Genomic DNA, 27,303 nt, shown 5'->3' with positions numbered 1-27,303 from the left:
CCAGTAGTCATGTTTGAATGTGAGAGTTGGACCATAAAGAAAGCTGAGCGCCAAAGAATTGATGCTTTTGAACTGTGATGTTGGTGAAGACTCTTGAGAGTCCCTTGGACTGCAAGGAGATTCAACCAGTCCATCCTAAAGGAAATCAGTCCTGAATATTCATTGGAAGGACTGATGCTCAAGCTGAAACTCCAATACTTTGGCCACCTGATGTGAAGAACTGACTCGTTTGAAAAGACCCTGATGCTGGGAAAGATTGAAGGTGGGAGGAGAAGGGGATGACAGAGGATGAGATGGTTGGATGGCATCACTGATTCAATGGACATGAGTTTAAGTAAGATCTGGGAGTTGGTGATGGACAGGGAAGCCTGTGTGCTGCAGTCCATGGTGTTACAAAGAGTCGGACACAACTAAGCGACTGAACTGAACTGAACTGAGGTCCTGGGGTAGGATTTCATATATATTTTGGAAAGACATGATTCAACCCATAACACCTTTTTGGACTCTGATAGATATTTCCTACCTGTCATCAGTGTTTATCACATTTCCCTATTTTATTTTCTTATGGTACTCATTGTTATTTGAAATTATTTTATTTGTATGTACATATATTTGCTTTCTCATTTCTTTTTTCTTTCAATAGAATACAAGGTGCATGATGGCAAGGTATTTTTTTTTTTTTTTTGCTTTTGCTTTAACTATATAGTATCTGACACATACTAAGAGGTCAATAAGTAATTATTGAATAAATGGCAATATCTAAAGTTTGGTTTAGAATCTTAAACTGCTATAGATTCTAGTTATTACTGCATATAAATTATAATGTTCATTTGCTACTGTAACATCTCTATTACCCATAAAGGAAGTTCACATTCGGTATTGGAGGAAACATCCTCATGGAGAATGAGGACACTTGGGCTTTTTTGGCCCCAAATCTTCATTTACTTAATGAGTCATATAAAGGAAATCTTGCAATCTCTCTGAATCTCCCCAAATGGGAATAAAAAGTTTTCTATCCCTAAGCCACCAAGGTTGGTGGCAATATTTTTTTAGCTTCTGCTGCTGCTGCTGCTAAGTTGCTTCAGTCGTGTCCGACTCTGCGACCCCATAGACGGCAGCCCACCAGGCTTCCCCATCCCTGGGATTCTCGAGGCAAGAACAATGGAGTGGGTTGCCATTTCCTTCTCCAATGCATGAAAGTGAAAAGTGAAAGTGAAGTCGCTCAGTCGTGTCTGACTCTAGCAACCCCATGGACTGCAGCCTACCAGGCTTCTCCATCCATGGGATTTTCCAGGCAAAAGTACTGGAGTGGGGTGCCATTTTTAGCTTCAAAGTAATATAATTCAGCATTAGTTCTTAGCAGAGATCAGGACAACAATGGCTCTTACAGGTAAACCATCCTACAGTAAGCACTGGAGTGCTTTTAAACCCTGCTCTTACCCTCCTGGGCATAATGTTAAAGTTATGTATTTCACATTTTTCTTCATCACAAAATCTACCAGAAAATAGAGGAGAGTGTCTTAAAGGTGACTCACTAGTAGTACTCTGCAACATGTGTATCTGTGTGTCACACTGCAGCTGGTGTGATAGGCACCAGCCCATCTATATGCATATACACTCCTCTTACTATGGTGAGAAATCAAGGTTCATAGAATACAAATGTCATTTCTTGCTACTAAGGAGGCTTTATCCAAACCTGTGATTTTAGAGTTTCTCCTTCTGTTCACTAACTGGAGGACTAAAATGGAGCTGGCAGTGGTTTAGTCACTAAGTCGTGACCGACTCTTGTGATCCCATGGACTGTGGCCTGCCAGGCTTTTCGGTCCATGTGGAACCACAGAACACTATAATCCAACCCCTCATTATAGAGGTGAGGAAATCAAGGCTCAGGATGATGAAGTGAAATATTTAAGGTCATTAAATGTCTTTGTATTACCACAGAGGTAACCATCCCTAGAGACAGACAATCCTGTCCTGATTTGCCTGAATAGAGCTTTCCCAAGTTTCTCCAGCATATTCACTTTAAAGACTCTGGACTTGTAGCTAGCTTGGATTCTAGGATTTCAGTCAGAAGGTTGAATCCTAGGAACCAGCTACTTCTTCCTTCTTACTGCCAGGGGAGAACTATCTTAAGAGACAGCCAAGCAACCCCTTGAAAAAACCAGAGTTTGCTCATTTCCTCAGGCCCAATACAGCACCTAGGACCTCAGTCTACACCAGCCCAAGGAGAGTCCATTCAATTTCATGGCTTATCCTTGCCACTTATCCTTCCCACAATCTCTTATCCTCATGCTACTACTCTGGGATTCTTTTCTCTGATCTTCCTTCCATTAAAAATATCCCATTCATTTGGCAAACATTTATCAAACACCTATTATGTGCCAGGCATCCTACTAGAACCTAGAGATAACAAGATGGCATTTCTTCACTCAAGAAGATAACACTCTGGCGAGAGAGAACATAAAGACATAATTCTTTTAAAGTGTGTTAAGTGGAGTATTATTGTAGAAAAAGAGGACTGAGCTGTTTCCTGACTCAAGACAGTTTGCATTAAGAGAGTGAACACTTAGTCCTTGGCATTTCTCTTATCTATTTCCTCTTTTGCATCCCTCCTGTTGCCCTGGTTCCAGGCTTTATTATCTCTTAACTGAACTAGTGCAATGCCTTCCTAACTTTCTCTCTGTCTCCAGTCTCACCTTTGCCAGCCTTTCACTTCTCTACCAAAATGATAAAGGAAAAAAAATTAAATCAGTACATCTGCAACATAGTAGAAACTGAATAAATACTTACTGAATAACATCACTCCTTTATGCTATTCAGTAAATTCTGGATTCATATAGAGGTGCTTGTGAAAGGCTCCCATTGATTCATTCTTAATGAGAAAGGGAAAGAAAACATATGTCCTCTGAAGGTCTTACTCAGCACAATGAACAAATCTAAGATGAACAATTCAATTTTTATATTTGTATAAACACATGGCTACCACCCAGATCAAGTATAGAACACTTCAAAGTTTTCTCATGCCACTTCTCAAGTCCATCTTCCTTCCCAGAATTAACCACACTAGTCCATTTCCAACTATGATAGACTCATGTTGCCTGTACCTGAATTTCATATGTTCAATGCAATCATACAGCATGTATTGCTACTGATTTAAGAATCAATATTTTGTATCCAGTTACCTTTCCAGAGCATCTCAGATGAAAATTTTTATTCCAAAACTCCAAGACAGCCAGTGGCCACTTTCAGAGCCCCACATTGCATACTGATTGCTTCTGCCAAAATCTATTTCCTACAGGTATCAATTAGAGAGAGTAAAAAAAAAATTCTCACTCAAGGAAAGGAGATATAGACAATATATATTAAAGAAAATGTCCTCATAATTAATATCTAAGAGTTTATATTTCTGTAAACATATGTTATGGATTGACTAATTGGATAATGTCACCTTGATTCAAGGAAACACTTTTTCAATAATGGTTCATCAAAGTCAAAACAAACTTACAAGGAAGACAAATGATCAAAAGGAAAACATCCAAAGAAATGGAAGAAAAATTAGCATTAATCGAGAGCTTATTATGGTCTAGGCACAGTGCAAGCTAAGCACTGGGAATTTAAAAATGAATATGCTATGGTGGGAATATAAGTTGGTGTAGCCACTGTGGAAAACAGTATGGAGGTTCCTCAAAAAACTAAGAATTGCCATATGATCCAGAAATCCCACATATCCAGACAAAACTGTGATTCAAAAAGATGTATACACTCCTATGTTCATAGCAGCACTATTCACAATAGCCAAGACTTGGAAACAACCTAAATATCCATCGACAGATGAATGGATAAAGAAGATGTTGTGTATGTGTGTATGTGTGTGTGTGTGTGTGTGTGTATATATAATAGAACACTACTCAACCATAAAAAAAAGAATGAAGTAATGCCATTTGCAGCAACATGGATGGATTTAGAAGTTTTCATACTAAGTGAAATAAGTCTTAAAAAGAAAACCACCATATGATATCACTTATATGTGCAATCTAAAATAGGACACAAATGAACCTATTGACAAACAGAAATAGACTCACAGAGAGCAGATATGTGACTGCAAGGGGGAGGGGAGGGCAGGGGAGAGAGAGACTGGGAGCTTGGAGTTAGTAAATGCAAACTATTACATTTAGAATGGCTAGCAACAAGGTCCTAGTATATAGCACAAGGAACTATATTCAATATCCTGTGATAACCCCTAATGGAAAAGAATTTTTTAAAGACTGTACATATATATATATCTGAATCACTTTGTTGTACAGTAGAAATCAACACAGTATTGAAAACCAACTATATTTCATTAAAAAAAATTTTAAGTGAATATACCACACTATAGCTCTAAATTGGGCATTATTTTTCAGAAAACAATTTACTAATGTGTATCAGAAGCCTTATAAAAGATTTATGTTTTATTCCTGTAATTCTATTTCTACAAATTTATCCTAAAAACCTATTCAAACATAACAAAAATATAATGAGAAATACACAAACATGTAGGAATTATTAAATAAATTATAGTAAACCCATTGACTTACTGTATCGAATATTACAGAATCTATAAAAATGCATTCTTAAGGAATACTTAAAGACAAAATAAATATTCAAAATATGAAAAAGTTTTTTTAAAGCAAACTATAAATCTATCACTGACTCAATGGACATGAATTTAAGTAAACTCCCGGAGTTGGTGATGGACAGGGAGGCCTGGTATGCTGCAGTCCATGGGGTCGCAAAGAGTCGGACACAACTGAGCGACTGAACTGAACTGAGAAATCTATACTATATATGATGTAATACAAAGTATTTATTGTGTTTGTATGTGTAAATGTACTAGTAGTCCATATGTACTAATACACTAATGTATGCATATATGAGTAAATGTACTAATAGCATGTAGATACTAACAGACACATACCCCAACACCCACACACCCATACATTAATTTACATTTCTTTACACTGTAATTAAAAGTACATATTTCAAAATACCCTTTTTCAATAACCTTTTCATCTTTGTCCAATTGATAGGCTAAAGTATACTGTTATTTTAGATTTTTAGCTACTAATTAACATTATATTGCGAATCTTTGACTCATTATTAATGAGGGAAAAAGGTACTCAAACTCTGCTGGTGGTAAGAAGATTGATAGTCACTTTCAGGGGCAATTTGATGGTATTTATTGGGCTTCCCTGGTGGCTCAATTGGTAAAGAATTCACCTGCAATGCAGGAGACCTGGGTTCGATCCATGGGTTGGGAAAATCCCCTAGTGCAAGGCATGGCAACCTATTCCAGTATTCTTGCCTGGAGAATCCCCATGGACAGAGGAGCCTGGCAGGCTGCAGTCCAAGGGGATGCAAGGAGTCAGACACAACTGAGCGACTAAGCACAGCACATTAAAACATCACACAAATACAGCCTGAGTAATTCCACTTCTCAGAATCAGTCTTGGAAAAACTACTTGCATAAGTGCCCAAGGATATATACACACATTATAAAATTTTTTGTCATTGAAACAAAACAAAACAAGAGCCTGTGTGGAATTTCAGTTGAGCTATTTCAAATCCTGAAAGATGATGCTGTGAAAGTGCTGCACTCAATATGTCAGCAAATTTGGAAGACTCAGCAGTGGCCACAGGACTGGAAAAGGTCAATTTTCATTCTAATCCCAAAGAAAGGCAATGCCAAAGAATGCTCAAACTACCACACAATTGCACTCATCTCACACGCTAGTAAAGTAATGCTCAAAATTCTCCAAGCCAGGCTTCAGCAATATGTGAACCATGAACTTCCAGATGTTCAAGATGGTTTTAGAAAAGGCAGAGGAACCAGAGATCAAATTGCCAACATCTGCTGGATCACTGAAAAAGCAAGAGAGTTCCAGAAAAGCATCTATTTCTGCTTTATTGACTATGCCAAAGCCTTTGACTGTGTGGATCACAATAAACTGGAAAATTCTAAAAGAGATGGGAATACCAGACCACCTGACCTGCCTCTTGAGAAATCTGTATGCAGGTCAGGAAGCAACAGTTAGAACTGGACATGGAACAACAGACTGGCTCCAAATATGAAAAGGAGTACGTCAAGGCTGTATATTGTCACCCTGCTTATTTACCTTCTATGCAGAGTACATCATGAAAAACGCTGGGCTGGAAGAAGCACAAGCTGGAATCAAGATTGCTGGGAGAAATATCAATAACCTCAGATATGCAGATGACACTACTCTTATGGCAGAAAGCGAAGAACTAAAGAGCCTCTTGATGAAAGTGAAAGAGGAGAGTGAAAAAGTTGGCTTAAAGCTCAACATGCAGAAAACTAAGATCATGGCATCCGGTCCCATCATTTCATGGCAAATAGATGGGAAAACAGTGGAAACAGTAGCTGACTTTATTTGTTTGGGCTCTAAAATCACTACAGATGGTGACTGTAGCCATGAAATTTAAAGACGCTTACTCCTTGGAAGGAAAGTTATGACAAACCCATTAACTTTAAAAACTTAAAAAAGCAGAGCCATTATTAAAAAGCAGAGACATTACTTTGCCAGCAAAGGTCCGTCTAGTCAAGGCTATGGTTTTTCCAGTGGTCATGTATGGATGTGAGAGTTGGACTATAAAGAAAGCTGAGCACCAAAGAATTGATGCTTTTGATCTGTGGTGTTGGAGAAGACTCTTGATCATACCTTGGACTGCAAGGAGATCAAATTGGTCCATCCTAAAGGAGATAAGTCCTAGGTGTTCATTGAAAGGACTGGTTTTGAAGCTGAAACCCCAATACTTTGGCCACTTGATGCGAAGAGCTAACTCATTTGAAAAGACCCTGATGCTGGGAAAGATTGAGGGGAGGAGAAGGGGACGACAGAGGATAAGATGGTTGAATGGCATCACCTACTCAATGGACATGGGTTTGGGTGGACTCCAAAAGTTGGTGATGGACAGGGAGGCCTGGCTTGCTGCAGTTCAATGGGTTGCAAAGAGTCGGACATTCCTGAGCGACTGAACTGAACTGATGTTTCATTAACCAGGAAAAGTGAAAGCAAAAGAGAAAGTCGCTCAGTCATATCTGATTCTGTGTGACCCCATGGACTATACAGTCCATGAAATTCTCCAGGCCAGAATAGTGGAATGGGTAGTCGATTCCTTCTCCAGGGGATCCTCCCAACCCAGGGATTGAACCCAGGTCTCCCACATTGCAGGCAGATTCTTTACTGTCTGAGCCACCAGGGAAGCCCAATCAACCAGGGAATGGCTAAATAAATATAGTATATCCATATCAAAAATATTATATAGCAATGAAAAAAACAAAGAAATAGTTTTAAATACTGATCTCAAAAGATTTTAAACATATTTTTGAGTGAAATACAAAGGGAAAAATTATATGTAGTACATGATACTATTTTCACAAAAAGCAATTTTGAACTGTGGTGTTGGAGAAGACTCTTGAGAGTCCCTTGGACTGCAAGGAGATCCAACCAGTCCATTCTAAAGGAGATCAGCCCTGGGATTTCTTTGGAAGTAATGATGCTAAAGCTGAAACTCCAGTACTTTGGTCACCTCATGCGAAGAGGAAAAGGCTCACTGGAAAAGACTCTGATGCTGGGAGGGATTGGGGGCAGGAGGAGAAGGGGACGACAAAGGATGAGATGGCTGGATGGCATCACTGACTCAATGGACATGAGTCTGAGTGAATTCTGGGAGTTGGTGATGGACAGGGAGGCCTGGCATGCTGCGATTCATGGAGTCGCAAAGAGTCAGACACGACTGAGCGACTAAATTGAACTGAACTGAATATTATACATATTCCCAAATTACAGATGCATTATAAAAATGCTCAGAATAAAAAAGACACTCAATATATTTAATATGGTTACATTTGGGGTAGACACTCAATTTGGTGGGAACATGTTCCAAAGTGATTTCAACAGTCTTCATATTATAATCTGCTTCAAGAAGAATGTACTAATTTGGAACTATATATTAATTCAGAAATAAACATTTCTAAAAACCAAATTGCTTTCTGAATGTATCAAGTTCTACTGTAAAGATTATATGGTATTTTTTTTTAATATCAAGATCAAGTACTTTATGTAATGAACAGATGAAAATGCCCATATGGCTATGTGTACATGAACTAATTAATCTGTAGCATAGGGAACTTAGAAATTATTAGCCAAATTTATAGTTAATTTGTTTAACTGGTACCTGACTTAGTTTTATTAGGTTAAGTTCCATATAAATCAGACAATTCAGGTGAAAATTTTTATGTCTGTTTACTTGGTTAATTTTTACTGTTTAAACTGTTTAGAATCTAGAGGATCAGAGACCTGCCTCGCTGGTTTCAGTTATAACAAACTATTACATCAGAAATTTTTCTTCTTATCCTTTAAAGACATTAAGACCTAGAAAATTTCCACAACATATTAATAAAGAAGGCAGGTAAGTCATACATAACTGAAATGTTATATTTTCGCCAACCTGACAATTTCTTTCCCTTCATTTTAATAAACATTAAGTATTGTTAACTATCATGTTTCCTTATAAAATATGATCATTTGCAATGAAAGCATTAGTTTGTGAAGAAGCATATATAAAAATTTTTGGCTAATAGTTAAAAGTATTTTTGACAGAATATTATTCTAGAAACATTATCTACTTCATTTCCTAGTTTTGCAATTCAGGGAGATTATTGAGGGTGGGAATGGTATTTGATAAGAAGAAGACACTTAAAATGTTCTGAAACTAGAAGTTTACAGTGAATTTTTGACAAATACATTATTTTTCCTTCACAAAGTGTATTTATTTATACCTTCTTAATGAAATAAATGAACTTTAGTCATTTCCCATTTTATAATAGCTAACAAATGTACAACTTTATTGCTTCCCCAGGAAAGATTTAATGGTGGTACATGTCTTTCCTTCCATCTTCTTTTTGGCTAGAAATCTTAGAATGAGGACTGTCTTCAATGGTGCTTTTATCTTTTTCTGCCTCTTAGGTGGTAAGTCATTAAGAACAATAAATCAAAAAGAGAAAAAATTACTCAAGAAATTTTTCTTGATCTTAATATAAAGTATTTAAGATGTTTATAGCAAAGCTTAAGTAAACCCTTAAAAATAAGAAAGTGAAAGTCGCTCAGTCGGGTCCGACTCTTTGCGACCCCCTGGACTGTAATACAGTCCATGGAATTCTCCAGGCCAGAATACTGAAGTGGGTAGCCTTTCCCTTCTCCAGGAGATCTTCCCAACCCAGGGATCGAACCCAGAGCTAACATTTATTCAGCACTTCCTATATGCCAGATACTGTTCTAAATATTTGTATTTTAAAAAAATAAATAAATATTTGTATTAATGCACTGAATCCACGCCGTAATCCTAAGAGTTAAGTGCTATTATTTCTCATTTTATATATGAGTACACTGAGTTGGTAGATGGTGGCCCAGAAGTTGCTATTACTATCATTAAACTGGAACTAACCAAACTAGGCAGGAAGCCTTTATAAATACGGCCCAAGTTAAACAAACCAGGTCTAGCTGCTGGACCATCCATTTGTAGTCTCTGCTTCCCACACTGCCGTCATTACTAAATACAATTCACAACAGAGTTCTGATTATCCCTTGCAGAGTACAGGAGCAAACTCAAACTGCTAGGGTCTCTGCTGTATTTGAAGTCTTTATACTCCTCTTCTGTAAGGAATGTGTAGGGGGACACTGGAATAGGTGAAAATTTTCAAGAGAATAGCTTTCCTGTCTTTTGGTTATCATGAAAAAAATTATTCAGGCAGGAGATTGTATTTTGTTGGATACATAGAAAAGATGTGAGGGTTAAAGAAGAGGATTCAGCATAGAGAGAAATTTTGAAGTAAGGAGTGCCCATGAAGCAAGGATAGTTATTTTAAAAAGGTCACCATCATTGTGATTTATAATGTTTAAGTAATTACATATATATTTTTAATATGCATTTAAATAATTAAATATAGCCTGTTAGGTTTTCCCCACAATAAGGTCATAAAGTAGTATACTTCAGAATTAATCATGTGAGGAAACTATTAATTTAATATAAAACCTGAAACTTTGAATTTAGTTGTCAAATTGGAATATATCATGTGTAGTTATATTAATAAAACCAACAATACATTTTCAGACAAAAACAGACTGGAAGAGAGGATATGGGATCTGTGAATATGTTGATAAGTAGTCATGCAATGGAACAAGTACAGTCAACAAAAAGCCTAAAAGTTAAGGCACTGTCTTCAGTTACAGTAAAGAATATCAGGGCCAAGTTTTTAGGAAGAGGGCTATCGATTTTGGGTGTGGAATCAGAAGGAAGGGGAGAGAGAAAGAAACTAGAACAGATCTCATCCAGGAAAACAGTCCAGGGGCCTTAGGCGTGACGGAGAAAGATCCGGTATGCGGGGTCACTGAGCCATGCAGTGGATCTCTAAGGACAAGTTGTAAATTGAGAAATCATGAGTCCAGGAGGAAAATTCACTTGGGCATGACTTGAAAAAGCAAGCAGCTCTAGTACTCTGGGCAGGTAACTGATCCTGAATCTTGGAAGAGTCAAAATCTCCAGCAAGAAGAAGGTGACATCAGAAGGTTTGGGATACACAAAGGTAGGCAGCTTCAGTGACATGGAGTATTTGGTCAAAACAAGGGGATTGGATTCAAATAGACCTTTTTAAACTCCTGTCTCTGCCTCTGGAGTGAACTACTTAAAATTTTATGACCTCAGTTTCCTTTTGTGTGAAATGTATAAAACGATACCTGCCTGAAAGGTTAGTTGTGGGAAATGACTGGGCTAATGCATGTAAATTGCTTATCAGGCTCCTTGGCAGAAACTAAGTTCTTTTAAAAATATTTGCTGGTTGATCACTGATTATAGATTGAAAGTTTGTCATGTTCAGGGAGAGTACTAATGTGAACCAAATAAACCAAAATGTCTTGAGAAGAGTTTGAAACTGTAGACAGTGGTCAACAGAGATTAATTAGCCTCATTAGCCAGACTAATTTCTATTAAAAGTGATCTCTTCCAACTCCCAATATGTCAGAAATATAAAATACATTGCACAGGACTTCCCCAGTGGTCCAGCGGCTAAGACTCCAAGCTCCCCAAGCAGGGGGCTCAGGTTCCATCCCTGGAAACTAGGTCCTACATGCTGCAACTAAGAGCTTGCATGGCACAGCTAAAGATCCCACATGCCACAAGGAAGACTGAAGATTCCACATGCTGCAACTAAAGCCTGGTGCACTAAATAAACAAATAAGTATTTTTAAAAGATTATTTTAAAAATACTTTGCACAAAATATAAATGTTTCTTTGGAGTTAATCAGTGAATAGGAGTGGAATGGCAATGGTTTTCATATATTAAAAGATTGGAACAATGAACATAAGACAAATTTTAGTTCAATTTCTTAAGAATCTGTTAACAATCTGAGCTTTTTTTTTTTAATGATAATGAGCTCTCCATCATAAGCCAAGGCTTCCTGCAGGGGTTATTACAAAGGCAGCTCCTGAATTCAGTAGAACCAGTGCTTCTCAAAAACCGGTCCAGACATCTTCATTCAAATCGCCAAGTCCTCCACTGTTTCTGGGCACCTAAAATACAGATTCCTGGGCCCCACCTCCTATAGATTCTAACTTAGGTGCTATGGAGGCTGTGGAAATCTGTGTTCATTTTAACTGCTTAAGTAAATCTGATGCATAGTCAGATTTGAAAAGGGATCTTCAAGTTAATGTCTTCCAATCTCACCTATGTTGACTAAGTTCAAGAGTCTCTGGGCTACTTCCACATAACCAAAATAAATAACTCTTTTAAGCCAAAATAAAATGAACACAAATTTTCACAGCCTCCACAGAACCTGAGTTAGAAGCTACCAACGTGCAAACAGAGCTTCCCTTGTGGCTCAACGGTAAAGAATCTGCCTACAGTGCAAGAGACCCGGGTTCAATCCCTGGGTCAGGAAGATCCCTTGGAGAAGGAAACAGCAACCCACTCCAAACTTCTTGCCTGGGAAATCCCATGAACAGAAGAGCCTGGCAGGCTACAGTCCATGGGGTTGAAAAAGAGTTGGATACAACTTAGCGACTAAACAACAATACCTAAACATTAAGCAATAAATGCTCACAGAGAACCTACTACATATAATGTACAACCTTAGACATTGAAACAAAGGCCTAACAGTGAATATATGGCTGAAATTAAATATTCTGGCTAAATAACTTTGGTTTAATTTAATTAGGCTCTGAGTTCCTGAATTTATTTTAACCAAGTTGTTTAGCCCACCTGGCTTCATTTTTAATTAGTTCAGAGCACTTTCACTTCTTTAATGTTGCATATGTTATAAAATTCTCCCCATTAAATTCCAAAAATAAAATATTTTAAATTTATATGAGTTATTAGAATCAATTTATAAAATATTGTTTACTTTTTAAAGTTGAAAATCACTACTTTATTTTTGGATTATTCTTTTCTCTCTTTTTTTCCCTCTCTGATGTTTATCTCTATTTTCCCTATCCTGTACTTGAGCTGTTGGAGGTGTGATTTGTAGACAATGCAACCTCTCAATCCCCTTTCATGGATGTCTTTTGGACTTTGGAACGTGCAGAACAAAACCTGGACAGTACTGTATAAAAGAGGTCCTTATTAAAGGTAAGTCATGACACTTTAAAAATCTTTAATTAAAATGAGCACAGGAAAACTTACATAAGAGCAAACATTGAATGAGCATTTACTACGTTAGATGCTTTACTAAGGGCTTTACCTGGATTACATCACATCAATAAAACAATGATTTGAGCTGGATCTTGTCACTATTCCCAATTTAAGGATGAGAAATCTGAGCAGAAATTTACATGATGTTACACAGTTAAGCAGTGCTAATTCAAATGTGAGTGTTTAATTTCAGAGCATGCATTCCTAAAGAAATCTATATACTGCCTCATTTACATCATTCACATCCTCACAAAAAATTAATACACAATTTCCTTGTAAGTGTAGGGCTCTGTGCAATCACATAGGTTTCATGTCCAGAAACCCAACCTTGTCCACATGAGTTAAAGAAAGAAACAAAAATCCAAATGATGAAAGCTTTAGAAGAAAATATTGGAGGACATATTTTAAGCTTAAAAGAAAGGAGCCCTCCTTAACATCCAAAAGGCAAGATTATAAAGGAAATAATAGATAGATTTGAATATATCAATATTTTAAAATTTATGAAATGAATAACCCCAAAATTAAAAAGATAAGGGCTAAACTCATCTTTAGTGAGTGAAAATAATTGGAAATAAATAACAGAAAAAATATTAATATCTGCCCAGAATAAATAACTTCTAAAAAACTAATTTTTCAAAGACCAACAATCAAAAAGAAACAAAATTGTAAAAGGCGATATAAAGGTAATTTTCAGAAGAGGAGACATAAATGACTTACCCTAAAAACATGAAAAGCTGCTCAACCTAAGAGTAAATGTCAAAGAAATTCAAATTACAAAAATATTATTTTTAACCCATCAGATTGCTAAAAATTACAAGAGTTTTGTAATATCAAGGGTTAGTGACTATACGGGAAAATGGGAACTCATACATTTTCTAATGACAGTTTAGATTGGTTTGGCTTTTTTAAGACAATTTGTGAATTTCAGTTAAAATTTTAAATGAGCTCAATTTTCTACAAAGCAATTCATTTCTTGGAATCTACTGCAGAGAAATACATATAACACAAAAAAGCATGTGTCAAGGTTATTGCAACATTATGTTTAATAGGACAGTAACAGAAATTATCTAAATGTCTTTAGGTAACTGTTAAACTATGATATATTCAGTTCATGGATTGCTATGCAATACTTAGAATGAACAGATCCCTCTGTTAACATGAAAAAATATTTTTGGAATTGCTGGGCAGAAAAAAAGTCAGGGGCAAAACAATATGTGTAGTATACCACTTATGTATAAAAATCCACAAAGCAAAACTCTAAAATTCTCTATGAAAATGGAAGAGGAGAAAAAAAATGAGAGGAAATCAAAGTCAGTTGAGAGAGAGGAAGAGAATCTGGGGTGATGTCTGCTGGGGTGCTGGTTTTAATAGGGTTACTTGAGCTTTGTTCAACCAATGTACCTTCATCCCCTCTCTGAATTCCAAGTTCCCTCTGACTCTCACCTGTGCCAATCAAGAGCCCCTTCCTATCAAAGAGGAAAGGGGCCAGGCCCCTCCACCCCCAGAGCCCTGAAATACTAGCTTTCAGTGACTGCTCTTCTCTTCCTGAATGTGTACAGATAGACCTCTAGTCAGCTTATCATAAAAGCTCTGCACATAAAATCCTGGAAGCTTATACAGAAAAATCTTGACAATATATATCTCTAGGTTGGGTCAAGGACCTAGAATAATTACAATGTTGTAGGAAGAACAGTTTTCCAACATGGAAAGTCTGCCATTTCACTCTGACGCAAAACAAATACAATTGGAACTTAGGCTTTTGATGATGTTATCAACAATTTGTCAACACTATTGACACTTTCACAGGATAATTCTTTGTTATATAGGGCTATTTTGTAGGATGGTTAGCACATCACTGGCTTATACTCACTTCATCCCAGTAATATCTTCTAAGTTGTAACAATAAAAATGTTTCTGGGGACTTTCCTGGCAGTCTAGTGGTTAAGACTTTGCCTTCCAATACAGAGGGTGTGGGTTTGATCCCTTATTGGGGTAAGCCATGCAGTGCAGCCAAAACAACTTTTTTAATGAGAAAGATATTCTGTTAGAAGAATGAAAAGTCAAAAACTGGAAGAATATCTGATAAATGATTCATTTTCAAAATATATATGTCATTCTTAAAATTCAATAATAAAAAATGGTTCTGGGCATTATCTAATGTCCTTAGGATGGGAAGCAAAATTACTCCCAATTGAAAAAGACTGCTATTTTCTCAAATTTCCAAAGAGTCATATGTTTTGCTCCCTTTAGAGAAATGTTCTTGGTGTTCTCCCCCATACAACTGGGGGAGTTACTAGACAGTATTGTCACTTACTTTGTACTTCTGTGTATTTTCCACATTTTCTACAGTGAACATGTATTACTACTTATAATTGGGGGAAAATTAAATGAGGTCAAGGACATGCCTCCATTCCTAAGAAGCACTTACACATTTAAACAACTCTTATGTGGATTCAGCCCTTTGAGTAGCTCATGGCCTGGGTAAAACTGAGTGATGATTATTAGGAAGTCTCCAAACAGCCAACATTTCAGAAACTTCTACATAGTGGAAGGCAATTGCATAGCTTTTGTCAACTGAGTTTGAAAGCTATTTTGTTTTACAGTTTCAAAGCTTTGTGTTGTAATGTACCCAACTAGAATAACTTTAGGTGGGAGTTCTTAAAAGGCAAGATGATTGTATTCTCATAGATCTAGAGCTTTCACTTTGTTTTCCTTTGTTGTTATTGGTTTTTTTTTTAATTGGAGTATAGTTGCTTTACAATGTTGTATTAGTTTCTGTCAGACAGCAAAATGAATCAGTTCTATATATATATATATATCCTCTCTTTTTAAAATATCCTTCCAGTGTAGGTCATCATCGAACACTGAGTATAGAGTTCCCTGTGCTGTACAGTCAGTTCTCAGTTATCTATTTTATACATAGTAATGTATATATGTCATAAAAAGGAAGGAAATAGTGCTGTTTGCTGAGATGTAGATAGACCTAGACACTGTTGTACAGAGTGAATTCAGAAAAACAAATATCGTATAATATCGCTTATATGTGGCATCTAGAAAAATGGTACAGATGAACTTTTTTTTTCCTTTTTTGGACCTGTTAGTTATCTGAAGCATCTGAAGCCAGGTCAGTTGCACCCTCTAAGGGATTCTTCTACCATGATCTCTTGTTTCCCCCAGGTGGAATTCATTGGTATACAATTGAAGGCTGCACAGAAAGCCAAGACCAGTGTTTTCAGAGAATCCTGACATCTCATCAGATTTACTCTACTCACTGCTGCCATCGTCCTTTGTGCAATTTCTGAGCCAGGGGCCCATATCTAAACTGGTTCACTGATCAGTCAGTCTCAAAGCCTGAGCCAGTCATCCCAAGATGGCAACTACCATCAATCAGCCCTCTGCAAGAGCCTCAGACCTGCAGGTTGTAGGAGTTATGGTCTGAAACCAAGGCTCTTAATGTGCCCAACTTCTCAGCCACTACATCCACCTCATCTCAGAAACATCCGTTCCTACACCATTTCTCCTCTCTCCTCTTTCTGTTTATGTCCCCTTTCAGTGATTTCAAAGCCAAAAAGCAAAAATGTGAGTGACTCTCTGAGTCAAATTATGCATGTGATATCTACTTTACTAATTTTCCTAAATATTTCCATACTCCAAAAAACAGTTACAAATGAGTTGTATCACAAGATACCAAGTGACTTGAAAGTGTTGGTTTGGTTTCCAAAGCAAACCGCCTTGCTCTTTCAGGTCAATTTATTGCACAAGGGAAACTGATTTAACAAATACTGCAGGAAAACTAAGCCGGGAATCAGCAAACCAGGGGTAAGAACTATGAACTCAAACGACAAAGGTCTCAGGCAGGTGCAAGGGTTGGTACTTATTTTTCTCATCTGTGTTAAAATTTGTCAAAATTTTGGATTTCCATACTTCAACCACACATTAGTGCTTTGGCTAATCTAATTTTGGCAGATTAAGCAACTGAACTGAAGCAGGGAAATGGGTTTCCCTGCACAAGAAATTTTAAAGGTTTATAAATATACTTTTAACTGCAATTTGCATTTTTTAATGTGCCACATATTCAATTATTCTCATTCAATGCCCTACTTTTGCAATTTCAAGATTATTGTGTTTTAAAATTTACAGTTATTTTTCTCTGTATTTCCAGGTGTTTGACAAATTTAAATGGTAAATAATAAATCTCAATAAAACCTTATGTTATTTTTTTTCCTCAGAACTTAGGGCAACATCTTATACACAGTGGGCCTTTAACAAATGCTTTTCTATAAACTTTGAAGTAAAAAAGGCATTAAAAAAAATAATCCCAAGGAAACTAGATATTTTCCTCTACACTCATTTTACCTATATTCCTTAGACCACATTTTTGAAACCACAAAAAAAATTTCTTCATCCTGAAATTTAAATCCATTTGTTATTATTCTATCACTCTATGAATCAGCTACATTGGTAAACAGTGGTTATCCTAAATCAGTGAACTTCATGGAGATTTTGCTAAGTCTGCTAAGTCACTTCAGTCGTGTCCGACTCTGTGCGACCCCATAGACGGCAGCCCACCAGGTTCCCCCATCCCTGGGATTCTCCAGGCAAGAACACTGGAGTGGGTTGCCATTTCCTTCTCCAATGCATGAAAGTGAAAAGTGAAAGTGAAGTCACTCAGTCGTGTCCGACTCTTAGCGACCCCATGGACTGCAGCCTACTAGGCTCCTCCATCCATGGGATTTTCCAGGCAAGAGTACTGGAGTGGGGTGCCATTGCCTTCTCCACATGGAGATTTTACTTTTTCTTTAGTGTAAGTAATGCTCTTTACCCAATTTATAAGTAAACTGGGGGGCGGGGTGGGGGTAGGGAGGAGAATGACAAGATCAGATAATCAGTGACTAATTCCAGAGGGCTTCCCAAGCTTAATTCACAACCCAAGTGATGGAATGAGAAAACACTAGATTGCTTGCTTTTTGATACTGAGCTGTGTTTAATCCCTTGTCAGTTGCATCATTTGCAAATATTTTCTCCCATTCTGTGGGTTTTTTGTTTTATTTATGGTTTCCTTTGCTCTGCAAAAGCTTTTCAGTTTAATTAGGTCCCATTTGTTCATTTTTGTTTTTCTTTTTATTACTCTAAAAGAAGTAGATCCAAAAGGATATTTCTGTGATTTATGTCAAAGAATGTTTTGCCTAAAAAAATAATAACTAGGAAGTAGGTGCAGGTGTTACTACTTTGTGTTACCAATTAGCCAATAACCTTGGCAAGTCTCTCTGGTCTCTCTTCACCTCATTCTCCTCATGTATAAGATGAATAGGACTGAATCACATGATCTCTCAGATCCCTTCAAGTTCTAACATTATAGGCATACCTCAGAGATATTGTGGATTCAGTTCCAGACTGCCACTAAAGCAAATATTGCAATATAGAGAGTCACATGAATTTTTTGATGTCCCAGTGCACATAAAAGTTATATTTACACTACAGTGTGGTCCGTTAAGTGTACAATAACATTATGCCTAAGAAAGTACACTCCTTAATTAAATTCTTTATTGTCAAAAAATGCTAACCATCATCTGAGCCTTCAGCAAGTTGTAATCTTTTTAATAGTAAAGGATCTTGCCTCCATGCTGATAGCTGCTGGATGGTGGTTGCTATAGACTGGGGTGACTGTGGCAATTTCCTAAAATAAGAAAACAATGGACTCTTCCTTTCACAAATGATTTCTCTATAGGATGCAATGCTGTTGGACAGAATTTTACCCACAGAATTTTACCCAGTCTGAAGTCGATCCTCTCAAACTCTGCCACTGCTTTATCAATTAAGTTTATATAATATTCTAAGTAATTTGGTGTCATTTCAATAGTCTTCACAGTATCTTCACCAGGAGTTGTTTCCATCCCAAGAAACCACTTTCTTTGCTCATTCATAAGAAGCAACTCTTCATCCCTTAAAGTTTTATCATGAGATTGCCACAATCCAGTCATCTTCAGGCTCCAGGTCTAATTCTAGTTCTCTTGCTATTGTCACCACATATGCCATTACTTCCTCCACTTAAGTCTTCAACTTAACCCTCCAAGTCATTCATGAGGGCTGGAATCAACCTCTTTCCAAACTCCTATTGATGTTGATATTTTGACCTTTTTCCTTGAATCATAAATGTTCTTAATGGCATCTAGAATGGTGAATTCTTTCCAGAAGATTTTCAACTGACTTTTCCCAAATTCATCAGAGGAATCACTGTCTATGCCAGCTATGGCCTTATGAAATATGTTTCTTAAATAAGAAGACTTGAAAGTTGAAATTACTCTTTGAACCATGGGCTACAGAATGGATGTTGTGTTAGCACGCAGAAAACAACATTAATCTCACTCTACATCTCCATCAGAGCTCTTGGTTGACAAGGTGCACTGTCAATGAACAGTAATAAAAACTATTTTGAGAGGAACCTTTTTTTGAGCAGGGGGTCTCCATAGTAGGCTTAAAATATTAAGCTAACCATGTTGTAAACAGATATGCTGGCAGGTTTTGTTGTTCCGTTCCTAGGGAATAGGTAGAATAGATTGAGCATAATTCTTAAAGGCCCTAGGGTTTTCAAAATGGTAAATAAGCATTAGCTTCAACTTCAAGTCACCAGCTACATTAGCCCCTAACAAGAGAGTCAGCCTGTCCTTTGAAGCTTTGAAGCTAGGTATTAACTTCTCCTGTCTAGCTATGAAACTCCTAGATGGCATCTTCTTTCAATATAAGGTTGTTTCATCTACACTGAAAATCTGTTTTGTTTGTAGTCACCTTTATTAATTATCTCAGCTGCTGCTGCTGCTGCTGCTAAGTCGCTTCAGTCGTGTCCGACTCTGTGCAACCCCATAGATGGCAGCCCACCAGGCTCCCCTGTCCCTGGGATTCTCCAGGCGAGAACACTGGAGTGGGTTGCCATTTCCTTCTCCAATGCATGAAAAGTGAAAGTGAAGTCACTCAGTCATGTCCGACTCTGTGCGACCCCATAGACGGCAGCCCACCAGGCTCCCCCGTTCCTGGGATTCTCCAGGCAAGAACACTGGAGTGGGTTGCCATTTCCTTCTCCAATGCATGAAAGTGAAAAGTGAAAATGAAGTCACTCAGTCGTGTCCGACTCTTTGCGACCCCATGGACTGCAGCCCACCAGGCTCCTCCATCCATGGGATTTTCCAGGCAAGAGTACTGGAGTGGGGTGCTATCGCCTTCTCTGAATTATCTTAGCTAGATCTGGATAACTTGCTGCAGCTTCTACATCAGCACTTGCTGCTTCATCTTGCACTTCTATGTTATGGAGATGGCTTCTTAAACCTCATAGATCAACCTCTGCCAGCTCCAAACTATCCTGCAGCTCCCTCACCTCTCTCATCCTTCATAGAATTAAGAGTTAGGGCCTTGCTCTGGATTAGACTTTGGCTTAAGGGAATATTATGGCTGGTTTGCTCTTCCCTTCAGACCACTAAAACTTTTTCTATAACAACATTAAGGTTATTTCACTTTCTTATCATTCATGTGTTCACTGGACTAGCACTTTTAATTTGCTTCAAGAAATTTGCATTCACAACATGTCTGTTTGATGCAAGAGACCTAGCTTTCAGCCTCTTGGCTTGTATTCCTCACTAAACTTACTCATCTCTAGCATTTGATCTAAAGTACAGACATGTGACTTCCCCTTCACTTGAACACTTAGAGGCCAGTCTAGAGTTTTTGTATTTTTTTTAGTATTTTACTATTTTTTATTATTAGTCTATTTATTTGGCTATGTCAGGTCTTAGTTGTGGTGTTCAGGCTTTTCTAGTTGTAGCACTTAAGGTTAGTTGCCCTGTGACATGTGGGATCTTAGTTCCCTGACCAGGAATTGAACCTGTGTTCCCTGCATTGAAAGGCTGATTCTTAACTACTGGACCACCAGGGAAGTCCCTACAGAGTTATTAATTGGCCTAATTTCAAGATTTTTGTGTCTAATGGAATACAGAGGCCTGAGGAGTTGGAGAGAGATGAGGGAATAGTGATTCAATGGAGCAGTCAGAATATACACACCTATCAGTTAAGTTCACCCATCTTAAAGGGGTATGATTCATAGCACCTAAAATAATTACAACAGTAACATCAAAGATCACTGATCACAGATCACCAAAACAAATATAAAAGTGATGAAAACGTTTGAAATATTGCAATAATTACCAAAATGTGACACAGAGACATAAAGTCAACAAATGCTGTTAAAAGGAATAAAGTAGCACCGGTAGATGCTCAATGCAGTTGTTACAAATCTTCAACTTATAAAAAATGCAATACTCTGAACTACAATAAAGAAAAGCACAATAAAACAAGGCATACTTATACACAACTCAACATTAACTAACACCTCTTTGCTATTGTTTTCTTATGTTAAAAATAAGACTTGGTGCCAAATACAGACCATGAAATAGGCTCTGAATATATGACCAATTGGAGAAGGCAATGGCACCCCACTCCAGTACTCTTGCCTGGAAAATCCCATGGATGGAGGAGCCTGGTGGGCTGCAGTCCACGGGGTCACTAAGAGTCAGACACGACTGAGTGACTTCTCTTTCACTTTTCACTTCCATGCATTGGAGAAGGAAGTGGCAACCCACTCCAGTGTTCTTGCCTGGAGAATCCCAGGGACAGGGGAGCCTGGTGGGCTGCCGTCTATGGGGTCGCAAAGAGTTGGACACAACTGAAGTGACTTAGCAGCAGCAGCAGCAGCAGCATATGACCAATACTCACTTGGCTTTGTATTATCCATGAAATGGAAGGAGAAATGCAAACCATGACAGCACTGACCATCGTTGAAGCAGTTTAGCTGTGTGTCAATTTGACCCCAAAATCACCATGGGAACAAAAAGAACTTCCCTATCCTTGAAACTCCAGTACTTTGGCCACCGCACGCGAAGAGCTGACTCATTGGAAAAGACTCTGATGCTGGGAGGTATTGGGGGCAGGAGGAGAAGGGGACGACAGAGGATGAGATGGCTGGATGGCATCACCGACTTGATGGACGTGAGTCTGAGTGAACTCCGGGAGTTGGTGATGGACAGGGAGGCCTGGCGTGCTGTGATTCATGGGGTCGCAAAGAGTCGGACACGACTGAGCCACTGATCCGATCTGATCTGATCCTTGAACTGGTACATTGAGTAATGACCTCAAAGAAGTCCATGTTCTAATCCCTGGAAACTATGAATATTTTACTTTATGGGGCAAAAGTGACTTTGCTCATATGCTCATAGATTTTGAAATAAGGAGATTATCTTGTATTAACTGGGTGGCCCCCAATATTGTAATCACAAGGGTCTTTGTTAAGAAGGAAGCAGGAATGTCAGAGTCAGACAAGATGTGATGGTGGAAGCAGAGTCAGAGAGATTTGAAGATGCTTTGCTGCTGTCTTTGAAGATGGATGAGAGGGGAAACAAGCCAAGGGATGTAGGTGACCTCTAAAGCTGGAAAAGTCAAGGACATAGTGTCTTCTAGAGCCTCAGAAGAAATGCAGCCCTGTGGACACATTTTAGACTTGTGACTTCCGAAATGGTAAAGTAACTGGTGTTCTTGTTAAAGCAGCCATGGGAAACACATTCGATCATGTGAGGAGTGCTGTGGCATTTCCCTTCTCCCGAGGTTGACACACCCAATACTTGGTTTACACGGGATCTGATTTCAAGAGCAGCATCTTGTATCATATTGTCTTCCTTTCACTCTAATCATTCCTCAGTGATAACTTCCCTCGAAACACACAGATGGCCTAGAACCATGCAGTCGCCTCTTTTCATTTTACACCTCCCACTCAAGCCTCTATCCATTCAAGATTTCTTCAGCTAACAAATTTACTTTTTTCCTATCACCCATACCTAAAAACAAAGTGATACCAGATTAGCCTGCTTTTAATCTATTTATAAGACACTAGACTGAAATGCTAATAAATCTATAGACTTCCCTTGATCCTCTGAATCCCAGGATGGCTTCCTTGTTGATTATATTTTCTTTCTGCAGCTGAAATAGAAACCTCAGGGGTTAATGCCTCTTAATTCATTTAAACAAAAACTCTGCATTAGATAAATTGGGGGCATCTGGAGGACGTGGCAGAGAAGAGATGGAACATGATTATATTAGCAAAGGAGGGATGATAACACTGCTGGCCCTCAGTTACAAGGTCTTCTGAAGTTCTAGAGAGCACACATTTTATTATTTTATTTACTCATTATTAAAAGCACAACTTTTATAATCAATATGGCCATTGCTGTTTTCCCCACTCTACAGATGAGGAGTCTGAGACCCCCACATAGCTGACAGGTGGCAGAGGGGGACCTTCCTGTGATGTCCATATGACCTTCACCCCTCCACAAATGCCAGCCCTGGGGAGAAGCACATAGATGGACAGTAAATTGAGCCTCTGGGAGAATATGACCCTGACTCCTTAGCATATGCTGCAGGTCTCTGAGGAGAAGGAAATGGCAACCCACTCTAGTATTCTTGCCAAGAGAATTCCATGGACAGAGAAGCCTGGTGGGCTGGTGTCCATGGGTTCCACAGAGTCAGACATAACTGAAGCGACTTAGCATGCATGCATGCATAGGAGAAGGAAATGGCAACCCACTCCAGTATTCTTCCCTGGAGAATCCCAGGGACAGAGGAGCCTGGTGGGCTGCCGTCTATGGGGTTGTGCAGAGTTGGACATGACTGAAGTGACTTAGCAGCAGCAGCAGCAACAGTGGGTCTCTGAGAAATGTGACTTAATGTCTTTGAAGTACAGAAGCAAAGACAGACATCAACATCAATGGTATGGTTGATGATCAAACTCTGAGCTCCATAAGCAACTCTGAGTCTGACTAGGACTTTGGATAGGAAGAAATATTCAGTTATATGATGGAGCAAAATCTGAAGTGCTGAATATTATAAGCTACATAAACAGGGAGCTCTCTCTAAAATTTTTATTTTCTGCACTGAAGAACTTCATGTGCTAATATATTTATGGCTAAAACTCTAGGCTGATGTATTAGTACAATGTCAGAGACATGGTAAAATACTTGGGGTCTTTACAGCTCTGACTGTCTACAGTAGCTCACATGCTCTCTCCCAGTGGCAGACCCATATGGCTGCAAATTCTACAAGTGAAGGCATTAGAGGTAGCTGACCTGGTGGACACATTTCTCCTATTTGCATATTTCCTTGATCTTTGCATCTTACCACCAGGAAGTAATTCTTCAAACTTTTCTGGCTGAACCTCAAATCCTAATGCTTCAAATAGCAGAACAAATACAGAAAGGCAGGTCCATAATCTGTCCTTCCCATACTTCTTGGTGTGAGTATATTCTATGCCCTATCATCCCCACACTTACTGAATATAGTTATTAGAGTTGCCATCAGAAATGATTGTGTAGAGTGGATCTCCCAGCAGTGTTGTAACTATGCATTTTGGTATCAGGGCAAGCATAAAACATGCCCTCAAATTAACTTTGCAATTCATATCTTGGCTTACATATCGGTGTTATTGATAATACTTGCTATCTGATAGTTTATGTTTTTAGCTAATTATTCCTGCTGCTGTTGCTGCTGCTGCTAAGTCGCTTCAGTCATGTCCAACTCTGTGCGACCCCATAGATGGCAGCCCACCAGGCTCCCCCGTCCCTGGGATTCTCCAGGCAAGGACACTGGAGTGGGTTGCCATTTCCTTCTCCAATGCATGAAAGTAAAAAGTGAAAGTGAAGTCGCTCAGTCATGTACGACTCCCAGCAACCCCATGGACTGCAGCCCACCAGGCTCCTCCATCCATGGGATTCTCCAGGCAAGAGTACTGGAGTGGGGTGCCATTGCCTTCTCTGCTAACTAGGTGTTAAACTTAGTGACACTACATGCCTGTGTTGTTGAATTAATTGCACAATAATTTAAAAATTAACACACTAAAATTCAGAGCCTTAGGACAAAAGTGTAATGCCAGGTCAAGTTACAGATCTAGTTACAGACAAGGAAGAAAGAGAAAAAAGATGTAGTCAATAAGGGTAGAAATTTGAAGCACATAGAATTCATTAATCTGATAAATATTTATTGAGCAATTCCTAACATGTCAGGTACAATGCAAGTCATAAAGATCCAAGAGAGAATAATTTTGATGTTCATGCAGTTACTCCTGGTGCAAGTGAAGAGACCACAAAAATTGGCATTTGTAATATAGTAAGTCTGTCATATTAATAAATACAGGCTGATATGTAGGGTTCCAAAGAAAGGTACCTACTCCAATGTTGGTCACAAAAGACTCTCAAAGGAGGTATCACTAAGCTAAAATCTGAAAGATAGGAATCAGTCAGAAGAGCTGGGAGGTTGGAGGGAAAACATTCTCTGAAGGTTAATTTTATGTGTCAACTTGTCTAGGCCACAGTATCCAGATCTGGTCAATTATAATTCTAGGTGTTTCTGTGAAGGTATTTTTTTAGGTGGAACTAATATTTAAATCAGTAGACTTTGCATAAAACAGATTAACCTGCATAATGCAGGAGGTAGTTGAAGGCTTTATTATAAAAAGATGGACTTCCCCCAAGGAAGAAGAAATTCTGCCAGAAGGTGGCCTCCAATTCAAATTGTAACTGTCCCCTGGGTTTCCAACCTGCCAGATTTTGGACTTGCCTGTCCCCATAACTGCATGAGTTAACCACTTCAAAATAAATCTCTCTCCATATACATCATATTGGTTCTCTTTCCCTAGAGAACTAATTGATACAGATTCCAAATACAGGGATTAACATGTGCCAGGACCTTTGAGGCATAAGCAGAGCTCAGGAGGCCTGGTGCCAGATTGAGAGATCGAGATTCATGCTGCTTCCCAGCTATGAGATAAATAAGATAGGGGATCAAATGCACAGCATTTTATTATATAATTATCAATACTGTATTATATACTTGAATGTTTTTAAGAGAGTAGATCTTAAATGTTATCACCACCTACGTGAAAAAAAAATTGTAAATACGTGAAAGGAAGAAGATGTTAACAAACCTTATTATGGTGATCATTTGCCTTATATCAGTTCAGTTCAGTTCAGTTGCTCAGTCGTGTCCGACTCTTTGTGACCCCGTGAATCACAGCATGCCAGGCCTCCCTGTCCATCACCAACTTCCAGAGTTCACCCAAACTCATGTCCATCGAGTCGGTGATGCTATCCAGCCATCTCATCATCCATCGTCCCCTTCTCCTCCTGCCCCAATCCCTCCCAGCATCAGAGTCTTTTCCAATGAGTCAACTCTTCGCATGAGGTGGCCAAAGTATTGGAGTTTCAGCTTCAGCATCAGTCCTTCCAAAGAACACCCAGGACTGATCTCCTTTAGAATGGACTGATTGGATCTCCTTACAGTCCAAGGGACTCTCAAGAGTCTTCTCCAACACCACAGTTCAAAAGCATCAATTCTTCGGCACTCAGCTTTCTTCACAGTCCAACTCTCACATCCATACATGACCACTGGAAAAACCATGGCCTTGACTAGATGGACTTTGTTGGCAAAGTAATGTCTCTGCCTTTTAATATGCTATCTAGGTTAGTCATAACTTTCCTTCCAAGGTGTAAGTGTCTTTTAATTTCATGGCTGCAATCACCATCTGCGGTGATTTTGGAGCCCCCAAAAATAAAGTCTGACACTATATACATGTATCTACAGATGTTGTAAGTCAACAGTATCTCAGTAAAGCTGGGGTGGAGGGGGAAGACCCATGCTGAGCTGAAAAAGCAGTAGGGCCAGCCATGGCAAGGTCTTGAGTGTGCCAGGAGTTTGCCTCTCCTCTAATAACAAGGGACTGTGTCAGCCTACTGGGTTTTGTCTGGCTAGCACTTCTCCACCTTTTTTTGGGAACTGGGCCTCAGCCCCACACTGCAACCAAAGAGCTTCCACAGAAAATACCTGTGTTTTACTCTACCCCGTGAACACTGTTACTGTTTCTGGATTAGGTACAGAACCCAAACAGGCCAATGGGAGTTCTGGCTTGAAATTTTTAAACTAAATGAAAGGAAGCGTCACTATCTGTACAATGGGATGGAAAACCTGTAACTTGTTAGCAGAGGTGTTTCCTGTTTGTGAAAAACACCAGGGTGCAAGGAGAGAGAATGAAGTTGATAACAGAAATATCACTGTGAGATGGGGAGGAGAGAGTATTTGAATTCCCCCATCCCCTCTGTTCTTGAAGTCCAGCTGCATCCCAGCTCATCCCACACTTTAGTGACAACAGTTTCTTAGGTCCTTATGCCCTAGGATTTCTTTTTTATTGAGCAAGCTGAGGATCTGACACTTGAGATAAAGGGTCCAGATGAACACAGATTCTCCCAAAAACTGTAAGAAAGACAGCAGATGAACAACTGTACATTTTAGGTAGGGCACAGCAGCTTCAGTTTGAAAAATAATTGGAACTGGAGACAAGCAGAACATTTAGGCTTTTGCAGAAAGCCAGGTGAGAGGTATTGGTGGCCTATGCTATGAAAGAGGCCGTGGGCATCTAAAAATGAGAAATTTTTCCTGCCCTTCTATATGCAGGAACCCTTTTAGGTACCATAGAT

General features: G+C 38.7%; 2 protein-coding genes across 2 annotated transcripts in view; one reads left to right on the top strand and one right to left on the bottom strand.

Moving 5' to 3' along the window:
- GDA (guanine deaminase) overlaps positions 1-27,303 on the bottom strand; it is a 248,433-nt gene that overhangs the window by 196,051 nt on the left and 25,079 nt on the right. The gene's annotated exons all lie outside the window — the stretch shown is intronic.
- C4H9orf57 (chromosome 4 C9orf57 homolog) lies at positions 1,378-16,450 on the top strand. The gene is made up of 3 exons (XM_055579711.1): positions 1,378-1,390; positions 12,560-12,682; positions 15,923-16,450. Exons 1-3 carry the CDS (start codon positions 1,378-1,380, stop codon positions 16,045-16,047), a joined length of 261 nt encoding a protein of 86 aa, XP_055435686.1. The 3' UTR covers positions 16,048-16,450.

Source organism: Bubalus kerabau, chromosome 4 (genome assembly GCF_029407905.1).
Source record: "Bubalus kerabau isolate K-KA32 ecotype Philippines breed swamp buffalo chromosome 4, PCC_UOA_SB_1v2, whole genome shotgun sequence".
Lineage (NCBI taxonomy): Eukaryota > Metazoa > Chordata > Mammalia > Artiodactyla > Bovidae > Bubalus > Bubalus kerabau.
This window is presented reverse-complemented; position numbering and strand designations above follow the sequence as displayed.

Coding starts and splice junctions, on each gene's coding strand:
- C4H9orf57 (XM_055579711.1), top strand. Junction 12,683..15,922: donor AAAAGAGGTCCTTATTAAAG/GTAAGTCATGAC, acceptor TGTTTCCCCCAG/GTGGAATTCATTGGTATACA.